The 24527-nt window shown below is 34.6% G+C and overlaps 1 protein-coding gene across 3 annotated transcripts in view; it reads right to left on the bottom strand.

Annotated features, from left to right (window-relative positions):
- Nucleotides 1-24527, bottom strand: part of NBEAL1 (neurobeachin like 1) — a 177491-nt gene that overhangs the window by 71904 nt on the left and 81060 nt on the right. For all 3 annotated transcript variants that reach the window (XM_042995091.1, XM_015540971.2, XM_042995092.1), the window contains 15 exons: nt 24123-24291; nt 23531-23664; nt 22908-23067; nt 22696-22798; nt 21788-21944; nt 19636-19794; nt 17986-18145; nt 15064-15152; nt 11514-12092; nt 10991-11166; nt 10094-10247; nt 9673-9801; nt 5033-5338; nt 4792-4941; nt 1155-1312 (listed from right to left, as the gene is read on the bottom strand). In XM_042995091.1, coding sequence (XP_042851025.1) covers nt 1155-1312; nt 4792-4941; nt 5033-5338; nt 9673-9801; nt 10094-10247; nt 10991-11166; nt 11514-12092; nt 15064-15152; nt 17986-18145; nt 19636-19794; nt 21788-21944; nt 22696-22798; nt 22908-23067; nt 23531-23664; nt 24123-24291 — 2783 coding nt within the window. The remainder of the gene's footprint in view (nt 1-1154; nt 1313-4791; nt 4942-5032; nt 5339-9672; nt 9802-10093; nt 10248-10990; nt 11167-11513; nt 12093-15063; nt 15153-17985; nt 18146-19635; nt 19795-21787; nt 21945-22695; nt 22799-22907; nt 23068-23530; nt 23665-24122; nt 24292-24527) is intronic.

Genomic DNA, 24527 nt, shown 5'->3' with positions numbered 1-24527 from the left:
TGCAGATGCTGTGGAAAACAGTTTGGCAATTAGTAAGTAAGACATTGGATTATCACATGACCTAGTAATTTTCCTTATAGGTATACACTTAAAAGAATTGAAAACAGATGTTTGGAAACAAACAGTGTTCACAAATGTTCAAAGCAGTACTGTTTACAAAAGCCACAAGAAGAAATCCCAATGTCTACCATCTGATGAATGAATAGACAAAATGTGGTTTGGCTATTGAAGAAGTGCTGATACATGATACAATTACGCAAGTGAAAACATTACACAAGTGAAATAAGTTGGACACAAAAGGCCACATTTGTAAGATTCTATCTATATAAAATATCAAGAATAGGTAAATCCATAGAGACAGAATACAGGCTGGTGGTTGCCAGGGACTGGGTAAAGGAACAATAGAGAGTGACTGCTTAATGGGTCCCAGGTTTCTTTCAGCAGTAATGAAAATGTTCTGAAGCTGGACAGTGGTAATGATTGCACATTATGAATGTACTTAATGTCACTAAATTGTGTATTTTTAAATGATTAAGATGGTAAAGTTTATATTATGTGTATTTTGCCACAATAAGAAAGGTGTGTGTGTGTGTCTGTGTGTATGTATATATATATATATATATATATTTAAATTTTAATATTTAAATTTATAGTATATTATATTACAGGTATATTTACATTTTAATGCCATAATTTAAAAAATTTGTTCCAATACAATCATGTAGGAAAAGAAAGAAGCTGACAGCCAACAATATTTTAACAGTTTATTTACTTGATCCTAAGTCATACTTTGCTGAATCAGCAAAATAGAAGTGACTTAGGATCAAGTAAATAAACTGTAAAATATTCAAACATATAACATCACTAACTCCAGCTCAAAGAGGCAGTATCAAGAAGAAAGAAATAAACTGATTCAAGACTTAAACTCTATATCACAGTGTAAAAAGAAGGGAAATAACTCCATGGTGAAAACACATATATGAAGCTCTGAACATCCCAGACCTGTAATTCACAAAAAGACAACCAAATTAATTAAAAGCAATTTTTTGTAAGTTGAATGTTTTAAAAATTGAATTGGAGAGGTCACTGGCTCAAAAAGTTCTAGACAGAAGTTCTAATGAAGAAAGAATATTTAATAAATGATATCCTCCTACCTTTCAGCCCAAGGTCCCCTTTCAGATGTAAGATAGAGCTGTATTGCCTTCCAGCGTCTCAGAGTGACTAACTGTTGACTGCTAAGTTGTTTAAGCATATTATTATACCTCAAGTTCTCTTGGCGTGCTTTTCGATTAAATGGCTCCACAAAAAACTCCTGAGATAGCAATAAATAATAGCCTTGAATCTTGTATTTACAGGTATATTTAAATTTTAATGCCATAATTTAAAAAATTTATTCCAATACAATCATGGAAAAGAAAGAAGCGGACAACCAACAGTATTTTCTTATTTCATTAGAATAATTTTCTTTCATGAAGCATACTACTCTATAATCTGTATTTTGTAAAACTTTAAAAATCTAAACAACAATAAATATGTGAAGAGCTTCAAAAATGATGTACCTCAATACAGAATTTTAAAACTCAGATTTATTAACCTTATACTGTCAAGTAAAATGATCTTCCTTTGGAGTCTTTTGGTTTTTAAGGCGCTGGAATGAAACTCATTCTTAAATAAAGTAGAAGGAAGAGTAACCACATCCATAGCTACTACTGGGGATCTAAAAGGCAAGGCCAAAGACAAAAGAAATCCATAGGGGAAAATCTCTCACAATGAAAAACTTCATCATTTGAATTGCTGCTCTCTGAATAATATCCTAGTCAGCAAATGGAATTCACAAACTTATTCCAGTTTTCAGGATAAAATTCACTCTGATAATAGGTTCTATCAAGATATAACTCAGTCCTGAAATTAAGTTTTATAGTTTTCAAAAAGAAAAGTAGTTAAGACTGACTCAAACAGATATTCATCTATCAGGAACTAAAATAACAGTATTTGTTTCACAAAATCAATACTGAATTATGTTAAAAAGAACAGTTAAAGACATGGATTTAGATGTGGGTTTAAAAGACATCTTTTAGAGAGGCAATACAGCACAGTGCAGTTAAGAGTTTAGAGTTAGGCCTGGTACAAATCTTAGGCACTTAATTCTCTGAGGTCCAGTATCTTCATCTCTAAGATGAGGCTGACAATATTTGTCATCAAAAAAGATTAAGATTTAAAGTACTTAATACAGTGCCAGAAAAGTAGCAAGCTCTCAATAAACTGTAGCTCTTATTCCTATAATTGTTACTATAATTACTAGACCTTTGTGAAATCAATGATTTGGTATTATTAAATATTTAAAACAGGTCAATGCTAAGAAAATTGAAGAAGTCATGACAACTCCATTATAATTTAAACATCAATTTCACAATTGGTGAAGTTCAAGCAATAAGAATATTCTAAAGTTAGTTTTACCCAGAAAAGCTAAGGATGAAGTTACAAAGAAAGTGCTGGTTGGAATAGAAACTAAAAGAACTTCTATGAGAGCAATAGAACAGTATTTTAAGCAGTGCTGCATCCAGTAATTCCACTTATCCTAGTAAAGCCATCCTGAATAAGCATAAAAATATGACTATAAGGATGATCAATGCTACTTAAAATGAACATTGATAAATTAGGTCCAAAATTGGGACATAAATTTAATTATGCTCTAATACATAATATAATGGAAAACTACACAGTCATATAATGGCATGGAAAGATGCTCACAATAAGAAAAGGAGCAGTAAATGAAAAGTGTGCCATTTTTATATACATTAAAAAAAACAGGAAAGAGATATACCAAAATGTTAATAGTGGTGGATTACAAATGTTTCTTTTTATACCTATTAAGGAATAAATGTATTTTTACTTGATCATCTTTGTTTCATCAGTGTTTTGCCTGTACATATTTTATTAGATTGATATCTAAATATCTTATTCTTTTTAGAGATATTGTAAGTAGTGCTTTTTCAAAATTTCAGTTTACAATTGCTCATTGTTGGTATATAGAAATATGACTAAATTTTGTATATTGTATGTCCTGCAGTATTGCTAAACTCATTAATTGTAGGAGATTTTTGGTAAATTCATTAGGATCATCTACATAATAATATTATCTGCAAACAGTCTTATTTCTACCTGTCCAATGTAAATTACTTTTATTTCTTTCCCTATTCTTAATGCATTTGCTAGCATATATAGTACAACAGTGACTAGAAGGGTGGTGAGAGTGGACATTCTCAGCCGGTTCTCTGCTTACAAGGAAAGCACTCAGTTTTCCACCTTTAAATATTTAAATATAAAGCTAGCAGGGTGCCTGAGCCATGTAGTTGGTTAAGCATCAGACTCTTGATTTCAGCTCGGGTCATGATCTCATGGTTCCTGAGCCAGAGCCGTAAAACAGGCTCTGCAATGAGAGCGTGGAGCCTGCTTTGGATTTTCTCTCTCCCTCCTCACATGCACATACATGTGCATGCTCTCAAAATAAATAAACTTTAAAAACAAATATGAAGCTAGCTGTAAGATTTTTGTTGAGATTCTATTTCCAGTTTTCTGAGAGCTTTGATCATAAAACAGATGAGTTTTGTCAAATACTTTTTCTACATCTGATATCATATATAGTTTCTTTTTAATAAATATGAATTTAGTCCATTACCCTCATATTGGCTATCAAATGCTAAAGCAATCTTGCATTCTTAGGATAAACTCTACCTGGTGTGATGTATTACTTTTTTATATATTGCTGGATCTGGTTTCCATCAATGTTCCTAAGAGATATTGATCTGTAGTTTTCCTGTACCATTTTTGTGATTTTTTAATTCCAGTATAATTAATATACAGTGTTATATGAGCTTCAGGTGTATTCTTACACTATTTTTGTATGGTTTCAATAAGGGGATAACACTGTCCTCACATAATGAGTTGGAAGTGATTCCATTTTTCTGTTTTCTAAAGAGACTGTGAGGAATTGGTGTTATTTCTCCATTAAATGTTCAACAGAATTCACCAGTGAAACCACTTGGGCCTGGAGTCTTCCCTTTTGGAACATATTTAAACTGTAAGTTTAGTTTCTTTAATAGGTAAAAGACTAGGTTATCAACTTACTATTGAATTTTGGAAATCTGTATTTGTCAAGAAATTGAGACATTTAAGTCATCTTATTTATGTGCACAGATTGGTTTGTGGTAGTACCTTATTATCGTGTTGATGTCTGTGAATGAGTGGTGATATTCCCCTGTCATTTCTGGTAATGGTACTTTTTCACTTTCTTTTTTTTGTTTTGTTAATCTGGCTAGAAGTTGACCAATTTTATCAACATTTTAAAGAAGTAGATTTTGGTTTTATTAATTTTCTCTATTATTTTCCTGCTTTCAGTTTCATTGATTTCTGCTCTTATTTTTGTTTGTTTCTTATTTAGAAACTAGTTTTCTTTCTAGTTTAAGGTAGATACATAAATTATTAATTTGAGGCCTTCTTTTCTAAAGCAAGTATTTAGTACCATCAATTTTCTTTAAGCACTGATATATACTCAGCCTCCTTAGAGATATGAACTATCAGCCTAATAGACTTTTTACGTATCCACTATGCATAGAACATTTTGATATTAACTTTTTTGTTACTGATTAGTCTTTTTCTTTCAATTCTGAAATAATTTTCAAATAGGAAACTGCATTTGTTTTCAAAGTTGACTTATTACTCTCATTTTAATATCAAATGCTTGAAATCAATATAAAAAACTAGACACTAAAAACATTTAATAATTTTTACCTGGAACTTAAGCTTGCTTTCTCCTCCTTCCCGGTCTCGTTTATGCATATTCACCATTAAGGCTTCATAACAATCCTTCCAATAAAGTGCCATGTTCTCATGACCACCATAAAATGTAAGGGTTTCATATTGCTTCATGTAAGGCACAATCTTACAAAAATATACATATATACACAAAATTTAATACATACTTCTAATAAAAATGACAATAGAAAATTCACTCAAAATAGATAAAACTTACATATTTTTCAATGTAAACTTGCCATTCATTTGAACTGCAATATTCTTGAAAATCTTCAAAAAATGAAGAACTACCATTGGTAAAAGGTAAAGAAGGCAGGTGCAAGTTCATGAAGAGAAGCTCATAAATTTTGGAAACCAGGGTACGGACAAGGGGAATCAGAAATGAGTAGATTTCAGTCTGTTCCTTGATTGACTGACTTAGAACATGTTCCAGCTTCCCTAAAATGTAACATGCTTCATCCTGATTTTCAATCACTTTGGTCTGAAGAAGGGTGTTTAGCTTAGCTGATGCCATTGCACAAACCTGAGGAAAATAGTACAGGTGAGAAAGAACAGAATAAAGCAGACATTTAGCAAAAGATCTTTGGCTCTTCAAGTTTTGTTTGTTTAATAATTTTTTTTAATGTTTGTTTATTTTTGAGACAGAGACAGAGCATGAACAGGGGAGGGGCAGAGAGAGAGGGAGACACAGAATCTGAAACAGGCTCCAGGCTCTGAGCTGCCAGCACAGAGCCGGACGCGGGGCTCGAACCCACGAACTGTGAGATCATGACCTGAGCTGAAGTTGGACACCTAATCGACTGAGCCACCCAGGTGTCCCTGTTTGTTTTTTTTAATCAATTATAAAAGCAGAATATACAGAAAAGGTATAGTGGATAATTAATCACCCAAACGTCTATTCCACTCTTCCTAATAGTGTGCAAGGACAGAGGAATTATACTAAATTTTTTTTTAATGTTTATCTATTTATTTTTGAGACAGAGAGGAGACACAGAATCTGAAGCAGGCTTCAAGCTCCAAGCTGTCAGCGCAGAGCCCGATGCAGGGCTCAAATCCACCAACCTTGAGATCTTGACCTGAACAGCAGTCAGATGCTTACTCAACTGAGCCATCCAGTCAACCCTAACTTTTCTACTTTTAACTTAAGGTTCTACTGCTGAAGCTTTTCCATTCTCCTCAGACTTTCCAAATCTTTAACTTTAGTTTTTGAATCTGACTAAAGCAGCTTAATTCTAATAGAGACCAACAAATATAAGAAAAAAGGCCATAGGGGCACCTGGATGGCTCTGTCAGCTGAGTGTCTGACTTTGGTTCGGGTCATGATCTTTGGGTTCATGAGTTCAAGCCCCACATCGGGCTCGCTGCTGTCAGTGCAGAGTTCGCTTCAGACCCTCTGTCCCTCTCTCTCTCTGCCCCTCCCCAGCGTGCACTATCTCTCAAAAATAAACAAACATTAAAAAAAAGAAAAAAGGCCATAAAATTTCATCATCCAGGAAATACCAGAACTAATAATTCTGGGCTTTTTTGCTATGTGTTTAAAAAAAAAATTGTTCTTAATGTTTATTTTTGAGACAGAGAGAGACAGAGCGCAAGCAGGAGAGGGGCAGAGAGAGAGGGAGACAGAGAATCTGAAGCAGGCGCCAGACTCTGAGATGTCAGCACAGAGCCTGACACGGGGCACGAACCCATGAACTGCGAGATCATGACCTGAGCCAAAGTCAGATGCTTAACTGACTGAGCCACCCAGGCGCCCCTACTACGTGTTTTTTAAAACACTGTTTATATTGGGGTATCTGGGTGGCTCAGTCAGTTAAGCGTCTGACTTGGCTCAGGTCATGATCTCACGGTTCACGGGTTTGTGCCCCACATCGGGCTCTGTGCTGACAGCTCAGACCCTGGCGCCTGCTTTGGATTCTGTGTCTCCCTCTCTCTCTGCCCCTCCCCTCCTCATGCTCTGTCTCTGTCTCTCAAAAAATGAATAAACATTAAAAAAACTTTTTAAGTAAAATACCGTTTATACAAAAAGTTAAACATCTAGTGCTTTGCTTTTAACTTAATATCATGGTATTAAATAATGTTCATATGTTTATTTAGAAGTATAAAGATATTTCAATGAATACAAGATAATTTACTTGACCACTGCCTTAATTTTGGATACGTACACATGTCACATACAGATACATATGATCCTCCCTACCCCCATTATAAAGAGCACTGCATGAGGGTCACTTGAGAAACTACAAAAAATACTGATGCCCTATTTCCTCCTTTCTAATATAATTACTATGGGTGATGCCCCACAAGGTAATTTCATGTTCTCATCACTGGCTCAGGTAAGACAACTGGGGGAAGAGGAAACCAGCAAAATGGAGATCATATGCTGCATCTAAATAAATCAGCAACCACCTAGTCTTACTTTAGAGACAAGCTAGGAAACGTTGACATTTATGTGACATCTTCTAATACATACACACAGGCAATTAACTAGTAAGTATGAGCCACACAAAACAAGTTTGTAGTCAGAATGGCAAAGAACCTTTATTATAACCCCTATAAGGGAAGAAGTTGCTTTCCCAGCCTTTAACATGTACAATAACCTCAGAGAAATGTGTTTTTATTCCTGAGAGAATAAAATTAAACAACTAGCCAGTAAAAAATGTTTTAGGTTACTAACTACTGGTAAACAATCCATAGGTTCTGTACTCTTTATTTAACAAGTATTTATAGAGGCCTACTATGGGACAGGCATTGAAATATTTAATGGTGAACAAATTAAACAAATAGGTATTTATGGAAATTTCATTAAAGAGAAACACTGAGAGTAATTATAAGTGGGGGGAAAAAAACAACCCCAAAACCAAGAGTTCTCATATCCACCTGGCATGCTGGCTGCAATTGCTTTAACAGCCATCAGGCTAATATTAATGAAAAGGCCCCAAAAACTATTTTCATTCTATCTCTCGGTAGAAAAAACCCGAGAATACCACCATGAACATCCATCAAGGCTGTTTGGTATTTTACATTATTATTTTAGGATATACTTTTAGACTAGAAATACTAGACAAAGAGTGTGATTGTTTTTTTAAATACATATATTTTCAAATTACATTTGAATGGATACATAATTCAAGGTTCCACAATCCATGTATCAGCAAGCAAATCTTATTTATTTAGCTTTTCTGTGTTTTCCATGTTTCTACAATGAATATGTTACTTTTATGATTAAGAAAAAAAACCCACTATTTTAAAAAATTTCTTTTGCGATTTTAATTTTATTTTTATTTATAAAAATAGCGCACAACTGGGGGAGGGGAGAGAGGAGGAGAGAGGGAGAGGAGGGAGGAACGAGAGAGAGAGAGAGAGAGAGAGAGAGAGAGAGAGAGAATGAATCTCAAGCAGGCTCCACACTCAGTGCAGAGCCTGATGCAGGGCTTGATCTCATGACCCTGGGATCATTACCTGAGCTGAAATCAAGAGTCAAACACTCAACTGACTGAGCCACCACTCAGGAGCCCTCCAAAAAACCCAATGTTTAAAAAGTTAGTAATATGGGGAAAGGAATTCAATATAATTGTAAGAAAAAAAGAAAATAAAATTATCAAAATATATGATGTTTTCAATCATCTGAAAAAGATATATGCATAGAAAAATATTGACAGTTATTTCTTCTTGGGCTATGGGATGATGGATTTATTTTCTTCTCTTTATGTTTTTGTGTATTTTCCATAATGATCATGTTTTACTTTTACAATTAGGAAAAAATATCTATTGAAAATATGGCCTTTTAAAAATATGGCAACCTTATGGAATTTTAACCTCTCCATGTTATCAACATTACAGTAAGTTTATATATATTAGAAACCATCCCCAACCCTACCCCTTTGCCCCAAGTACTTGAAATTCCAAAATCAAAAGGAAATTAAAAGGGCCAGGTAAGTAGTTATGAGATACATGTCATGATTAACTCAACTCAAGTTCTCCAATATAAACCGAAAGTTGACAGACTAAAATTCATGTGCAAATTTTCCAACCTGTAACATTTTTTAAAAGAGTTTTTTCTTAAGTTTATTTATTTTGAGAGAGAGAGACAGAGAGACAGAGAGACGGAGAGAGAGAGAGAGAGAGAGAGAGAATGAATGGGGGAGGGGCAGAAAGAGAAGGGGAGAGAAAATCATGAGGGCAGAGCTTAACAGAGGATCATGACCTGAGCCAAAACCAAGAGATGGATGCCTAACCAACTGAGCCACCCAGGCACATTCCCCAACCTTTAAAATTTTTAATTAAAGATAGAAATAATAAATATTCCTTGAGTCCATACTTTATTTATCTGTGTTTTGAAAACCTAGCACAATGCTCAAACTTGGTAGGTATTCACAGTAAGCATTTGATTAATTAAAAAATGAGATATAGTGTAAAACTGTGGATTAGTAAAGTAACAGAAAAAGATTTGAAAGAAAAAAAAAACTCAATTTTCCTCAAAATATAAGCCCTAAAGTTCATATGTATGAGTGACAAGTATAAATAGTCTAAGCAGGTTGTGTACTTCCTAGCTACACTACAGATGATATAATACCTCCTAATATAAGCTATGTATAAATCCTTTAAAAGGCAACGTTGAAATTATATTGAATCAGGAAGAAACCATCAATCAGCTGCCTCTGAAGCTTCTTTCTGATTAACAAAACTGAAACATATATGCTGTTGGAACTAATAAAAAAATTAAAATGCTGAAAATTATTACCATTTAATATTAAATTATTAAATATTAATATATTAAATATTATCATTTAGTTATTACACAAATAATTCCTATGCTGCATACAAAGTACAAAAAATAATGCAAATGAATTGACAAACCTGCACATTACCCATTCCAATGAATCCTAGAAGTAACTGGATTTGAACTTGAGAAAGTTGTGCCAATACTGAACTTTCAGAATACCAAACTGACAGACCATCGAAGAGCAGCATCAGATCCTCTAAAAGCTATCACAAGAGAAAAATTGAGAAATAAAAACATTCCATCTTAAAATCAACTGATGAGTTCTCCCCAACAGTAATACACATTATAAGTGTTTTCAAAACTAGTTTAATGTACAAATGGAAAAAGCCAAGAGAATTATCTTAGTAATAGCTAATGAAATTGGTTAACTGTTTATCCATGTTTGTTAAATCCAATTAAATTTTAATGCTCCAAAAAGGGGGTACAAAAGTTTTTTTCCTTGAATAAAGTGCTTGACTACAGAAAGTAATTTCAAAGTGTTATTTATCTCTGTACCTTTTCAGTCCACATGTTTGAATTAACAAGCCCCTCTGACTGCAGAAAGTCCTGTATGATCAGGATGAGCCGCAAGGCATTTTCAGCAGTTACTGGATTTGTGTTTGATTCTCTGTTTTCCATGACTGCCCATTCTAACATCTTCTGTAGCAAACTAAGTGCAAAACAAATCCTCTTAAAACCATTTTCAGCTTAGAAAAATAGTAAAACATGAAAAAAGTCAATTATTTGTTAATATGACTGTATTCCTAAAGATACACTATCACAGGCAGGGATCCAAGGACATTGTAGATAGTATCTAATAACAATGAAGCAACTTTTTAATCTCTGAAGTATCTACCCTCAATAAGTATAATACAAAGGCAAAGTAAAAGTTATCTGTTCTACTTGACTATAAAAAAGCTATTAAAATATTTCAAATTCCAGTTTCTATAAGATAACTAAAAGTTACTTTAAAGCTCTAAATTGGGAAGGCAAGAAACGGCTTATTATGTCTTGCAGAGGGTCTAGCCCTGCAGAGAACTCTAAATGCTTTAGAGAAGTAATATCTATGAAAACACTATTTGCTTCCTTTAGCATGGAAATCCTCAAATTTGGAGACTGTAGAACACAATGTACTGAGTGCTTAGATATTATCAAAACTATTTTAAACAATAAGGAATATGTAATCCCTTAAACCCAAACTAAAGTTTTAAATCTCCTCACATTGGAATTACTTTTGGACTTCTCTCTAGATTCCACTAAAATGGCAACAGAGAGGAAAAGGAGCTGAGTACAAAGTTTCTCCTTTTCTCTCACTACACCTACTGAATCCTGAATAAATGTTCAATAAATAATATTATCTTGGACTCCAGACCACTCCAAAAGGAGAGGGTAAATCACCAAATGAGTGCTTACATTAATTTTATTTCATCTGATGGTCGAAGTAGTTCACTGGATATTCCTGGTTTAGTTAGTGCTGAAAACACTTGTCCTCGTTCAATCCAAGTATTATTGTCTGACTTTTCTAGTCCCTTACACATTACATAGTTCAAAATATTTGTCAGTAATTGAAGAAGCTCCTCCTCACATCTCTGTAAAAAAAGATAAAGTAATATTAAATTATTGGAAGGAGGAAGTATTAAAAGCACATTAAAAGAACCATCCTATATAGTGACTGTAATTATTTAACATATTTTTAATGTGTCTTATGAACCAGGAACTTTGCTAGGTAGGCCCTAGCAATACAAGGATGAATACAACACCGGTTTTGCTCTCAAGACACAATTTAGTGACTTCTAGGCTTCCAAAATCTTAGATCTTGAGACTTAGAACATGAGTATAATACGAAATTGTTAACAATCACACAATTCTAAGGACTAGAAATATATCATAGATGCATGAAAATGAAAACAGCTTTTGGACAAATAAGGAATTTTACCTCTTGGCTTTCAAGTAACGACAAGTCATCACTAAACCCCGTATCATTTGTGATGCTGCTCTCTTTGTCAGATGGCACAGAAAATGATTTAGTAGATTCTATTGGGGATGGTGTACTAGGCAAGCTGTCTGGCATGTGACTTCCACTGTCGCTCAGTTCACATGAGTCTATTCCACTGAAATCTAAACTCAAATGTGAAGGATTATTATTCCAGAATTCTTCTTGATTCTCTGATTTGAAAGTTAATTCTCCCACAGAACTATCTTCTTGAAATAATGGTGTGTTTGAGTCTAGAGAGTGTCTATCCTCTAAACTCCACTGATCGGAAGACACATTAGCTGAGCCAAAAGAGTTGATTTTTTCCTCATCAGTCTTTTCATCGAAGTTCCTCTTAAGATCTTCTTCACCTACCACATTTTTATCATTGTCTTTCATTGGAAGAGCTCTACTGTGCTTATGAAGAGTATTTCCATTTTCAAAATTTGTTTTTAAAAAGAGCCTAACCAAAGTGTCTTGCCAACCCACTTGTTGAGATATTTGATGTGCTGCATCTGGCTGGGACTGCAAAATCTGTAAAATCTGTGAAGAGATTAAGAATACAAAACTCGTCAAAAAGTACACAGTACTTCACATCAAAACCAGTTTCTTCCCAGTTATTTTAATGACAAAGTAATTTAATGAGAAACTGTGGGAAGATACACTTTCAAAAGATTATGTTCTTAACTGGATTACAAATTATCTGGAGGGCACACACTGTGTTTTTAGCTAATCTGCATATTACTCATTGTACAGAGTACTTAAATATTTGCTGAAAGATAAAGAAAAAAAATAAAATGATCCTCCACATGTCAACACTCATGTTATTAATTTAATTTGGTAAGAGAGAAAATATACATAGAATGAAGATACATATAAAATGTAATAGTTATATCCTCTCAACTAAATACCTTCCATGAGCCTACTGCATTTCTTTAGCAAATACTGAATATCTACTATGTACCAGGCCCTGTTCTGGCCCTAAGGTTAGCAGAGTAAATATGACACACAAATACTTTAATAGAACCTAGATATCCCAAGAATGTTTCCCCATCTCATTTTTATGGGCATAGTAAATGGCTACTTTTGCAAAAACACTTTTTTTTTTCCATTAATTCTATCTTGAATAACAAACAAAATAAAAACTGTATTTTATTTCTTTATTTATTTGAAAGAGAGAGAACGCAAGCAGGGGGGAAAGGAAGAGGGAGGAAAAGAGAGAGAGGGAGGGAGAGAGGGAGGGAGAGAGGGAGGGAGAGAGGGAGGGAGAGAGGGAGGGAGGGAGGGAAGGAGAAAGAGAGAGAGAAAAAGAGAGAGAGAGAATCTTAAGCAGGGTCCACACTTAGCATGGAGTCCAAAATGGGGCTTGATTCCACAACTCTGGGATCATGACATGAGCCGAAATCAAGAGTCAGACACTCAACCAACTGAGCCACCCAGGCACCAAAGAAACTATATTTTAATTTGAAAACACTAACTCCAATAAAATGGATACTGCTATTTAGCTGGAAAAAGAAACTGAAATTAAAGAATACACACAGAAATGTCAATGAGTATAATCTCTACTATCCAACTCATTTCCCATTTTTGGATTAAAACAGGTTCTCAAACACTGTCAGGTATTCAGTTAAGACCCTTAAGACATTTTTATCACAAAGACAATAAACTTATATGTAGATGAAAAGAAATTTTGCTCCCAGTATTTAGAAAATCTCTTTTATCTCTGACAAGTTTCATAGGAGATGAATAATATTGATAGGGACTTTAATATCAATGGCTCTAATGCATGCTGATGCTGATATAGAAAGCAATTAGTCACAATGAGTCACAATGATGTGATGTTTTCCTTTCCTTCGTTGTGATAGGTGAGCTACCACTATTCTAGTGATAGAAAATACCATTTTTTCCCCACAGCAAAGAAATTTTCGTGATTTCATAATTTTAAAATTTCCATAAGGGGCGCCTGAGTGGCTCAGTTGGTTAAGTGTCCAACTCTTGATTTCAGGTCAGGTCACGACCTCACAGTTTGTGGGTTTGAGCCCCCCATCAGGCTCTGCACTAAAAGTATGGAGCCTACTTGGGATTCTCTCTCTCCCTCTCTCTCTCTGCCCCTCCTCCTTCACTGTCTCTCTCAAAAATAAACTTAAGGGGCGCCTGGGTGGCTCAGTCGGTTAAGCGGCCGACTTCGGCTCAGGTCATGATCTCGCGGTCCGTGAGTTTGAGCCCCGCGTCGGGTTCTGTGCTGACAGCTCAGAGCCTGGAGCCTGTTTCAGATTCTGTGTTTCCCTCTCTCTGACCCTCCCCTGTTCATGCTCTGTCTCTCTCTGTCTCAAAAAAATAAATAAACGTTAAAAAAAAAAATTAAAAAAAAAAAAAAACTTAAAATATCCATAAAATTACTTATTTTATGTTCATTTTATATACATGTAATGGATAAAAACTAGGCTGCACCAAAAGTTGTTTTCAAACTGAAAGGAAAGGATCAATCTATATAGCCTGCTTCAAGGACAATATGGTAAAATCCATCAAAATGCAAAATGTGAGTACCTTCTGAGACAGCAATTCCATTTCATGGATTAGGTCCTACAGATATATTACCAAAAACAGGTAAAAGTATATGTAAAAAAGTGTTCTTAACGGAAGTTTATTAACATATAAATGTAGGAGACAATCTAAATGTCCATGTACAGGGAACCAGGTAATACTTCATACAATAGTCATAGAATGAAAAACTCTATGAGGCCAGTAAAGAGAAAGATACATATACAGACTTATAATGGAAAAATACTGTAACATAACTAAGGAGTAAAATTAAAAAGAAAAACAAGAAAATAAATTAAATAGTGGTCAGAGGTTAACAGCAGGGAAGACAGAAGGTTATAATTAGGAAGAAGCACACAGGATAACTAGTTCTTGACTTAGTTAAAAGTTAAAGGAGTAACTTGAAAGCAAGTCACTCTTGCTTTTCCACGAAGTTCAAAAGATTAACTCTAAAATATGGTATATGAATTAGAAATGGTTTTTATCTTTGAAAGTTCTTGACAAACTATTCTCTTGTAATAAATCTTTTACTGGGGCAAGGGCATATTTCCAGGTGACTACATGAGGCTAAGAAGAACACATTTTTGTGGTTACATGAAGTTAATTCACCTCAAAAAAGTAAACTATTTAAAAATCGTGCCATTTATAAAATAACAGATATTAAAACTTATACCTGGTATAAAATACTCAATATAAAAGCTATTCACAGTATGACAATATTGTTACTTCTAAAGTGTATTTTAATTTTTTTAACGTTTACTTTTGAGAGAGAGAGAGAGTGCGAGTGGGGGAGAGGCAGAGAGAGAGGGAGAAAGAAACTGAAGCAGGCTCCAGGCTCCAAGCTGTCAGCACAGAGCCCGACATGGGGCTTAAACTCATGAACCACGAGATCATAACCTGAGATGAAGTCAGACGCTTAACCAACTGAGCCACCCAGGCACCCCTTTAAAGTATATTTTAAAAGTTCACTAACCTTTCTGCAGATAACCACCCTGACATTTATATGTGTCCTGTGAGATATATATACCATGGACAACAGATCTTTGAAATTAATAGCAGGATCTACGGTGGGGAAAAAACAAAAAGTTAAAATTGAATTCCAGAGATAGCCAAAGAACTATGAGTGATGGTTAATGAAATAATTGTTTTCATTTTTATTTTATTTTTCTTGCTGTCAACAATAGACAGCCTTTGGTTTTTTCTAGCTTTGCTAAGATACAACTGACATAAAACTGCATAAATTTAAGGTGTAAAACATGATGATCTGATATTCGTATATATTGTAAAATAATTACCACAATAAGGTTAATTAACATCCATCACCTCACATAGTTACCATTTTCCTATCATGGTGGTTAACTTTTAAGATCTGCTCTTAGCAGCTTTCAAGACCATAATACAGCACTGTTAACTATAGTCACCATGCTGCACATCAGATCCCAGAACTTATTCATCTTATAACTGGAAGCATGTACCCTTTGACCACCTCATTCATTTGCCCCACCTCCCACCCCACCCCAGCAACTAGCAATCTGTTCTCTGTTTCTAGGAGTTTGGTTTTTTTGAATTTCTCAACATACGTGAGACCGTACAGTATTTGTCCTTCTCTGACTTAATTTCACTTAACATAATAATGTCTTGCAGGTTAATGTGTTACAAATGGCAGGATTTCCTTCTTTGTTGTGGCTGAATAATATTCTTTTATATATACATATACACACACACATAACACATTCTTTATCCACTCATCCATCAGCAGACGCTTAGGCTATTTCCATGTCTTAGCCATTATAAACGATGCTACAATGAACATGCAGATAATTCTTTGAGATAGTGATTTCATTTTCTTTGGATATATACCCAGAAGATGGATTGCTAGATCATATGATAGTTCTATTTTTAATGTTTGGAGGAACCTCCATACTGTTTTCTATAATGGCTGCACTAATTTGCATTCCCAGCATCAATGGACAAGGGTTTCCCTTTCTCCATAACTTCACCAGCACTTGTTATCTTTCGTCTTTTTGATAATAGCCATCTTAATATGTAAGACCTGCTATCTCCTTCTGGTTCTGATTTACATTTCCCTTATGATTAAAGATGTGGAGCACCTTGTCATCTACCTGCTGGCTACTTGTATGTCTTCTATGCAAAAACTGTCTATTCAGGGGGCAGCTGGGTGGCTCAGTCATGATCTCACAGTTCGTGGGATCGAGCCCCCCTCAGGCTCTGCGCTGTTGCCGTGGATCCTGCTTGGGATTCTCTCTCCCTGTCTCTCTGCCCCTCCCTGCTTGTGCTCTCTCTCTCTCAAAATAAATAAATAAAACTTAAAATAAGTCTCATCAGGTCCTTTGCTCATTTTTTTAACATTTTTTTATTTTTTGAGAGAGCGTGCACATGTGCATGTGCACACAAGTGAGGGAAAGACAGAAAGGGAGGGAGAAAGACTCCCAAGTAGACTCTGAGCTGTCAATGCAGAGCCCAGCGTGGGGTTGGATCCCACAAACCATGAGAGTGTGACCTGAGCAGAAACTGAGTCAGATGTTCAACCGAGTGAGCCACCCAGGCACCCCCTTTTGCTCATTTTTAACTGGAATTTTTTTTTGCTATTATATTATATGATTTCCTTACGTATTTTAGATATTAACCTCCTCTCAGATATTTGATTCACAAGTATTTTCTCCCACCCTGTAGACTGCCTTTTCATTTTGTTGGTGGTTTTTCTCACTGTGCAGAAGCTTTTTAGTTTGATGTTGCCTCATTTATTTTGCTTTTGTTGCTAGTGCTTTTGGGGTCATATCCAAAAAGTCATTGCCAAGACAAATGTCAAGGAGCTTTTCCTTATGTTTTCTTCTAAGAGTTATATGGTTCAGGGTTTACATTTAAATCTTTAATCCATTTCAAGTTAATTTTTGTGAGTAGTGTGAGATAGGGGTCCATTTTCATTCCTTTGCATATGAATATCCAGTTTCCCAACACCGTTCATTGAATAGACTATTTTTCCTCCACTGAGTATTCTTGGATCTCCTGTCAAATATTAGTTGACCAGATATACATTGTTTTATTTCTGGGCTCTCAATTCTGTTCCAATGGTGTATGTATGTTTCGATTACTCTAACAGTTTGGAATCAAGAACCATGATGCCTCCAGCTGCATTCTTTTTGAAGTTCTCTCTCAAAGAATGAACTGGGGGTAACAGTTACATAATGCTGAAATAACTCTCATTTAAAATAAGGATTATACATATGTTTAAATCTTACAAAGAAAATAGATTTAGAATATTTGACATTCTCCTGAGTAAGCCCTAACTGTTCTCTTCTTTTATTGCCTGAAAATACTATCCATACTGTTATAATATACATTATTTATCTTTTTATGTACATATCTTATATCTTATGTACTTTCTTATCAATGAGAAGGTAAACGAATCAAAGCGAAGAACCTTATCTTATGCCTTTTAAACCCCCAGCATCTGACATAAACACTATAGTTTGTCGTAAGTACTAAAAAATTTTATTAAAAAAAATGAGAAGCAAAAAAGAATATCTGAAATTAAGGATTTACGCTCCCTAAAAAAAAAGATAAAATGTTTTGTATGTATTTTCTCTAGCATCTTTTCCTTATAGAGAACTCAATTATTTACTAATCAATCAATAAACTTCTACTGAAGGCCTATGGCACTATGCTATGCCCTGGGGAGATAATAACAAAAAAGATAGATAAAAAATAGTACCTAATAAAGCCCTGCTGAATCAAATAACAGGTAATTTAAAAAGTAACCTGAGGAAGGAAGGGAAAAAAAACCTTCAGGAAAAAAACTGAGACTATCAAATACAATTATGCTACTATGAAGAACATTTCTTAAATATATCAGTATTATCAGCCTTAGTCATACCTGTATTTATAATTTGATTGGTGAGGCTTTTAATGAGATTGGCATTAACGGGTGCTTCATTAAGAAGAAGTCCCAATCCTGAATAGCCAACTTCTCTGAGCCGAATGCGCTGTTTACTTCGTTCATAAACATTCGTGCATTTCAACATTTGTTCCATAACCTGGTTACAACAGTAATATATTTTTCTCAACACAGAGAACTAAGGACAGTCTGTCACTATTTAAAATAATTTAAAATTTCCTTTTTAATGGCTAAGGCTTAGATGGAAACAAACCCTACAGTCTCCAAGAAGAACAAAGATATGCTATGAAAGAAGAAAAAGATACTTCTAGATCAATCTCATAATTTGTATAACACTTATGTAACAGTTATCAAAATAATTTTCGAGAACAAGGAAACATTTTGTAAAGGAAAACAACCATATACTAAAATGGGAGAATGAATTAATAATCCCATACCTCTTGCAGTGAGATCAACATTTAAAAGTGAGACACTGAAACCCTAGGTACAGGGTAATTTTGGCAGAGTATCATGAACAACCCATATAAGGTCATTTTTGGAGAAATAACATTTAATCTCCATAAAGGAAAGCTTATTTGGGCAGATGCTTTGAAGAGCAGCCATGGGGGGCACCATAATTGATACTCAAAAGAGCCTATGCCAGATCATTTTTATTACACCCTTGTTTTCCAAAGTTTCGGGATTCCAAACACAGTCAATCCAAACTTGACCCCATAAGTAGACTTTATAACATAACACTAATGATATAAGAGGAAACAACTGCCACAAGCAATTAGGCATAATGAGTAGAATAAATCATGAAAAGTAGAAATAGGACCAATTCCTCTGTTTTTTAACAAAAAAGGTTAAGTGTGTAGCTTCAACCGAAGCTCAAACTGACTACTTTGGATAGCTTAACAAAATATTCAATATCCTCTGACAAGTTACCAACCTCTCTGGCCTCAGTTTCTTTATCTGTAAAATGGGAATAATAATATTCACTTCATAAGGTTTTTGCAAGGACTAAGATAGCTAATATATGAAGAATATATTACTGCCTGACAAATAGTGGTGATACATAAAGTCAGTTATTACTATTAACTGCTAAAATGTGTGACCTGCCATGAAGACCCATGGTAAGTCAAGAGACAGAACAAAACGAGTGAAAGGGAGTGGGAGGTATAGGCTTCCAGTTAGCTCACAGGAATAAAAGGTACAGCACAGGGAATATAGCCAATGGCATTGTAATACGTTATATACTGACAAATGGCAGCTAGACTTGAGGTGAGCAAAGCATAATGTATAAACATGTAGAATCACTACGTTGTATGCTTAAAACTATTATAATACTGTGTCAATTATGCTGAAAAAATTTTTTTTATAGAAGGCAAAAAACGGAGATGATAAGTTTTATACAGAGAATGATATAACCAAGTGGATTTTCCACTGAAAGAATTGATCAGATATCCATACAGTTTTTAAATATTCAAACAATAAAAACACAAAAAATATGTATCAAAACAAACTGAACAGTTTAAAATTAGATAGAAGTAGGTATGAAAAAAGAATTTACATTCATAAAATGAATATTTACAATTCATATACTCACAAATATCCCCAAATATAAAGATGTTTAAGAAATGTTTATACCTTAAAAATGATTTCTCTTAGTCTGTCAGAGTACTTCTGATTTAAGAGCAAGGCATAAAGTATGTCAGCATTTCCTGGTTCAAACAGCAGTAAGAAAAGCTGACCTCTAGTTGGGCTGGTACGCAGGAGACTGAAGAGCATATCCAAAATTCCAAAGAGCTTTTAAAATTAAACAACACAAAACAAACAACCACATTCATACATGGAAGCACAAATACAGTCATAAACCACAGTTATTTATCTAAATCATATATACCCTCATGTTGTAGCTTAACTGGACTATCTGATGTCTTATGAAATAGCCCTGCCTCCTACCTCCATTATGCTTTTGGCTTGTTTCCTTTTGTGTAATCCTCTCAACCCACATATTCACCTGCTGAATATACCTATAGTGCTATAACCACATGAAAAGCCATGTCTTCCATAAAGCCTTTCCTGGTCTCCTCAACATGTAATACGCAAACCTCATAGGACTTTGTATCTCTCTTACAAATATTATTATATTCTTTTTTTGTTTGTTTCAAGATTATTTATAAAGCTCTCTTACCTACCCTTGCCTCCATTAGGCTAAAAGAATGATATAACTCATTATTATATACCTATAATATCTTACTATGATTCTGTGTAAGTAAGCTTTCAGTAAATAACTCTTTGACTAAACTGACCAAGAAAACACCATTGGCAATGAATCACAGCAGGTGGCAATACAGCTATTATGAAATAAGGTAGCTATCATTACTCTAAATAAAAACAAGCTTCTGAAGTAGTCTAATCTTACAGAGAAACAGCATAAGTTAACTCATCTATATAATATTAATGATGAAGTCCTGTAAGCACTGAGTACACAAAGAATACTTCATTGAAAAGCACAAAATATTTGAGTCGATATAAATTAAGGCTGCTCAAGTTTGGTGTTGAGAAAGAGCACAGAAATAGCAGTAAATATACTTGGGTTCTATTCCTAGGTTTGTCAGCTGTATGACTTTTTAAGTCACCTAATCTTTCTGAATATATACTTCCAAATGTGCAAATGGGAAGGTTACTTCCTGGTCCGTACATTTAAAAAAATTTTTTTAATGTTTTTTAAATTTATTTTTGAGAACGAGACAGAGCACAAGCAGGAGAAGGGGGGGGGGTGGAGAGAGAGAGAGAGAGAGAGAGAGAGAGAGAGAGACAGAGAGAGAGAGAGAGAGAGAGAGGCGGAGACACAGAATCCAAAACAGGCTCCAGGGCTCCAAGCTGTCAACACAGAGCCTAACACAGAGCCTGACACAGAGCTTGAACTCACAGACTGTGAGATCATGACCTGAGCCAAAGTTGGATGCTTAACCAACTGAGCCACCCAGGCGCTCCCTTGTCTGTATATTTTATATCGGTGGTCTGCAAATTTTACCATGCGCCACAATCACCTGGAAGACTTGGTTCAGCAGTTTTGCATTTCTAACAAGTTCCCAGGTAATCATGGTCAGGAACCATACACTGAGAACCACTGTCTTACAGAGTAGTTCTGAGGTATAAATGAAATGAATAATGTATATATAAAAGTACCTAAAAATAGAAATATAATTTACTCTTTATGCAAGATTTTTATAAACCTATGTTAAATTCATGTTAGAAATCTGTCCAGTATCTTTGATAACAGGTAAATGTATATTATGTGGCCTATAAAAATAGTCTTCAGAAGTGCCAAAGCAACTACTTCCAGATACTACTTTCTAGCTACTTAAAATATTTTATTACATTACCAACTACTTTATTAAACTTATAGTTAGGAGATAAAATTTACTTCTTCAACTGCATAATATTGTATTATATCTAATAAACATTTTACTCTTAAAGTATGTTTACAAATATTTTTTTTAATGTTTTTATTTATTTTTGAACAGAGAGAGACAGAGCATGAGCAGGGGAGGGGCAGAGAGAAGGAGACACAGAATCCAAAGCAGGCTCCAGGCTCTGAGCTGTCAGCACAGAGCCTGACATGGGGCTCAAACTCACAGAGTGTGAGATCATGACCTGAGCTGAAGTCAGACGCTTAACCGACTGAGCCACCCAGGTGCCCCTAAACGTATGTTTAATATATATGTAATTTTAAAAGAAGATGATGTAGCAACTTAAGTGTGGGGGAAAAAAGTTATCTGGAGCATGATACCTGTTCTTCTTCATTGATAGCAGCTATGTAACCCATAATACTTTGTATCTCTTCATGAGTTCCACCTTTGCACAGAAAATATTTAATTAGTCCATACAAAGAAGTCCTTATTGTTCGAATGTCATCTACAGACAGCTCACTGTATTTACAATCACTCCTGGAAAAGAAAGTAAAATGCGAGAATTGAAATTTAAAATTTTTATAGTTTAGTGCTTTTTTATACACAAGAATTCATAGTATAAAAAAAGATGTGTCCATGTTTCATGGTATCTGTTTTTTCTTTTTAAGGAAAACCTTTTAAAGCTAGGAGTTGCAATGACAAAGATAAAAATAGTTAAAACAGCTTCTTTTATTTATTTACTTACTTACTTATTTATATTTTAGAGATAGAGCACACATGAGCAGGGGAGAGGGAGAGAGAGAGAATCTCAAGCAGGCTCCACACTCAATGGAGCCTCATGCGGGGAGCGATCCTATGACCCTGGGATCATGACCTGAGCCAAAATCAAGTCAGACGCTCAACCGACTGAGCCACTCAGGGGCCCCTAAATAGTTTATATATATTTAAACAATACTAAGGAGAAGACACAGTTGTAAGTGCTTTACACATTCTTAATTCTTTAGTTTAATCCTCAAAACAACCATAGGGTGTCACAGGTTTATTATCTCCTTGTCACAGACACAACTTAAGCAGAGAAATCTGAGTAAGTTACCTACAGCCAGTTGATGAAACATAAGATTCAAACCCAATATATGTGATACATTGTTCATCATTTTAACCTCCACATTTTCCTGTCTCTCTGAAGTTAAAGGATATTAGAATTTCTGGAAAATAAATAATCTAGAAATTCCAACCCAGTGGCAGGCAGAAAACAGTATCGAACTGAGAAGGAACAAGGACATCATACCCATAATAAATCCTAAGTGTATCTAGGAGAAACTGCACACCGTACTTCTTTCGGAAAACTCTCCTGCTGTCTTTGATGATGGTGGAAAGATACTGTATATGACCTAAAATACAAAGTTCACTCTTAAATGATATGCCTAAAATAAAATCCCACAAATAGTTATAAATTTCTAAAACAATTGTAAAATTTGATACAACAGCCTGCTCTCTCACCAATTCGGAAGGGAAAATCTCCACGGTTCCAAATACGAAAGTCAAAGAGTAAATACTGATACATTTGTTGCAGGAGCTGCATATTTTTCTCTAATGATACCTGTTCAATTAGTAACTGAATTGCCATCAATACATTAACATCCATCAAGGCACTTGGCACCTGAAATCCAAACAGATGAGGGCTCTGTAAATTTCAGCTTAATTATCATTAAGCTACATTTAAATTACAAATGATTAATTCAGAATATCTACTAAGTATGAGAATCTCTGTTACAAAAATATAAACAACTTAAACTTTAATTTTTCCAATGTCTGCTAGAACATATTTTCCTAATGTCATATTCCTAAAATCATATTTAACAAAGATCCCAAATACCAATGTTAACAAAGTCCTATATACAAAGATTATACACTATTATGTAAGATTACTAATTCTTATAAAAATGTGATTAAGAGTAGGATAAAATACCTGCTTGTGAAATAAAATTACATCCACTAATATAAATGAAGCCATAGTAGTGTAATTTAAAATAATATTTACCTAGTAGGAAAAAAAACCCTAAAGACAAACTGCTAATTACAATCATTAGCCACATCTGCAAATTTGTTAAATTTGTGCTCACCTTCTGAAGTAAGGCACCAAGAGTGGCAACTCCATGGGAGTGAATAAGATTGTCCTGGTTGATGGGATGTCTTTGAATAAAGTGTTTCACAATCAAGATAAATGTTGCAATTAGATTTCTCTCTAATCTTGACTCTGAGGAATTGTGAACATGTCATTAATGATCATATGACTCTAAATCATTTTTATAACACATTTTCTATATCATAATGCATATAGTAACAAACAAGAATTTGGTTGAGCAATTTGCCTCCAAAGGTCACTTGCAGAATGCAAATATCAGAGAAAGCAGCAACTGCATATTGTATACTTGCATACACGTGGAAACATTTTTTTCTACCATAAGTTTAGCAATGCTATTATATTTCCATTAACAGGAGAAACTGAGGACAATCAAGAGTAAAACCAACATCTTAATTTTTCTGACTAAAGTATTAATGAACTTTCTGAATTACATTAGTAAAATTAGGGATGGGCTGCTTCAGCTACAAATGGTTAAATTTCTTCCTAAGGGTGGCAAGACATTTTAACCTATTTTTCAATTAATTCTCAAATTTCTCAATGACTATTGTGTGTTAATTTCATCTTAATACCTGAAGCCTTTGTGGAGGTCAATACCACCCAATCTCCTTCTACAGGTGTTACCAATTCAGAAACTGTACTTTCATTCATTCCTTCAGAAATCTGTCCTTCACCAAAGTGGCTGATTTGTTCCAACAGAGGAAACAGTACATTTAATCCACCTATACAGTTTATGATGTCCTGAAAAAGAAAATTACAATCTTTTAATCTTATAAAACAAGAGCAATTTTGTCATTTAACACCCGCACAGCATGTGTGACATTAAAAATGTGCTGAACTTTCAGGCAATGTACAAGATAGCCTTAAGCTAAAGGAACCTTAATTCAGGGAGATGCTTTGAAGAGTAGCCACAGGGTGGGAAGTTGCACAGGGTGGGGGACACCTGGATGGCTCAGTAGGTTAAGCGTCCTGCTCTT

Source organism: Panthera tigris, chromosome C1 (assembly GCF_018350195.1).
Source record: "Panthera tigris isolate Pti1 chromosome C1, P.tigris_Pti1_mat1.1, whole genome shotgun sequence".
In the NCBI taxonomy this organism is placed as follows: Eukaryota; Metazoa; Chordata; class Mammalia; order Carnivora; family Felidae; genus Panthera; species Panthera tigris.
Note: the sequence above shows the minus strand (reverse complement) of the source record. Positions and strands in the feature narration are given on the sequence as shown.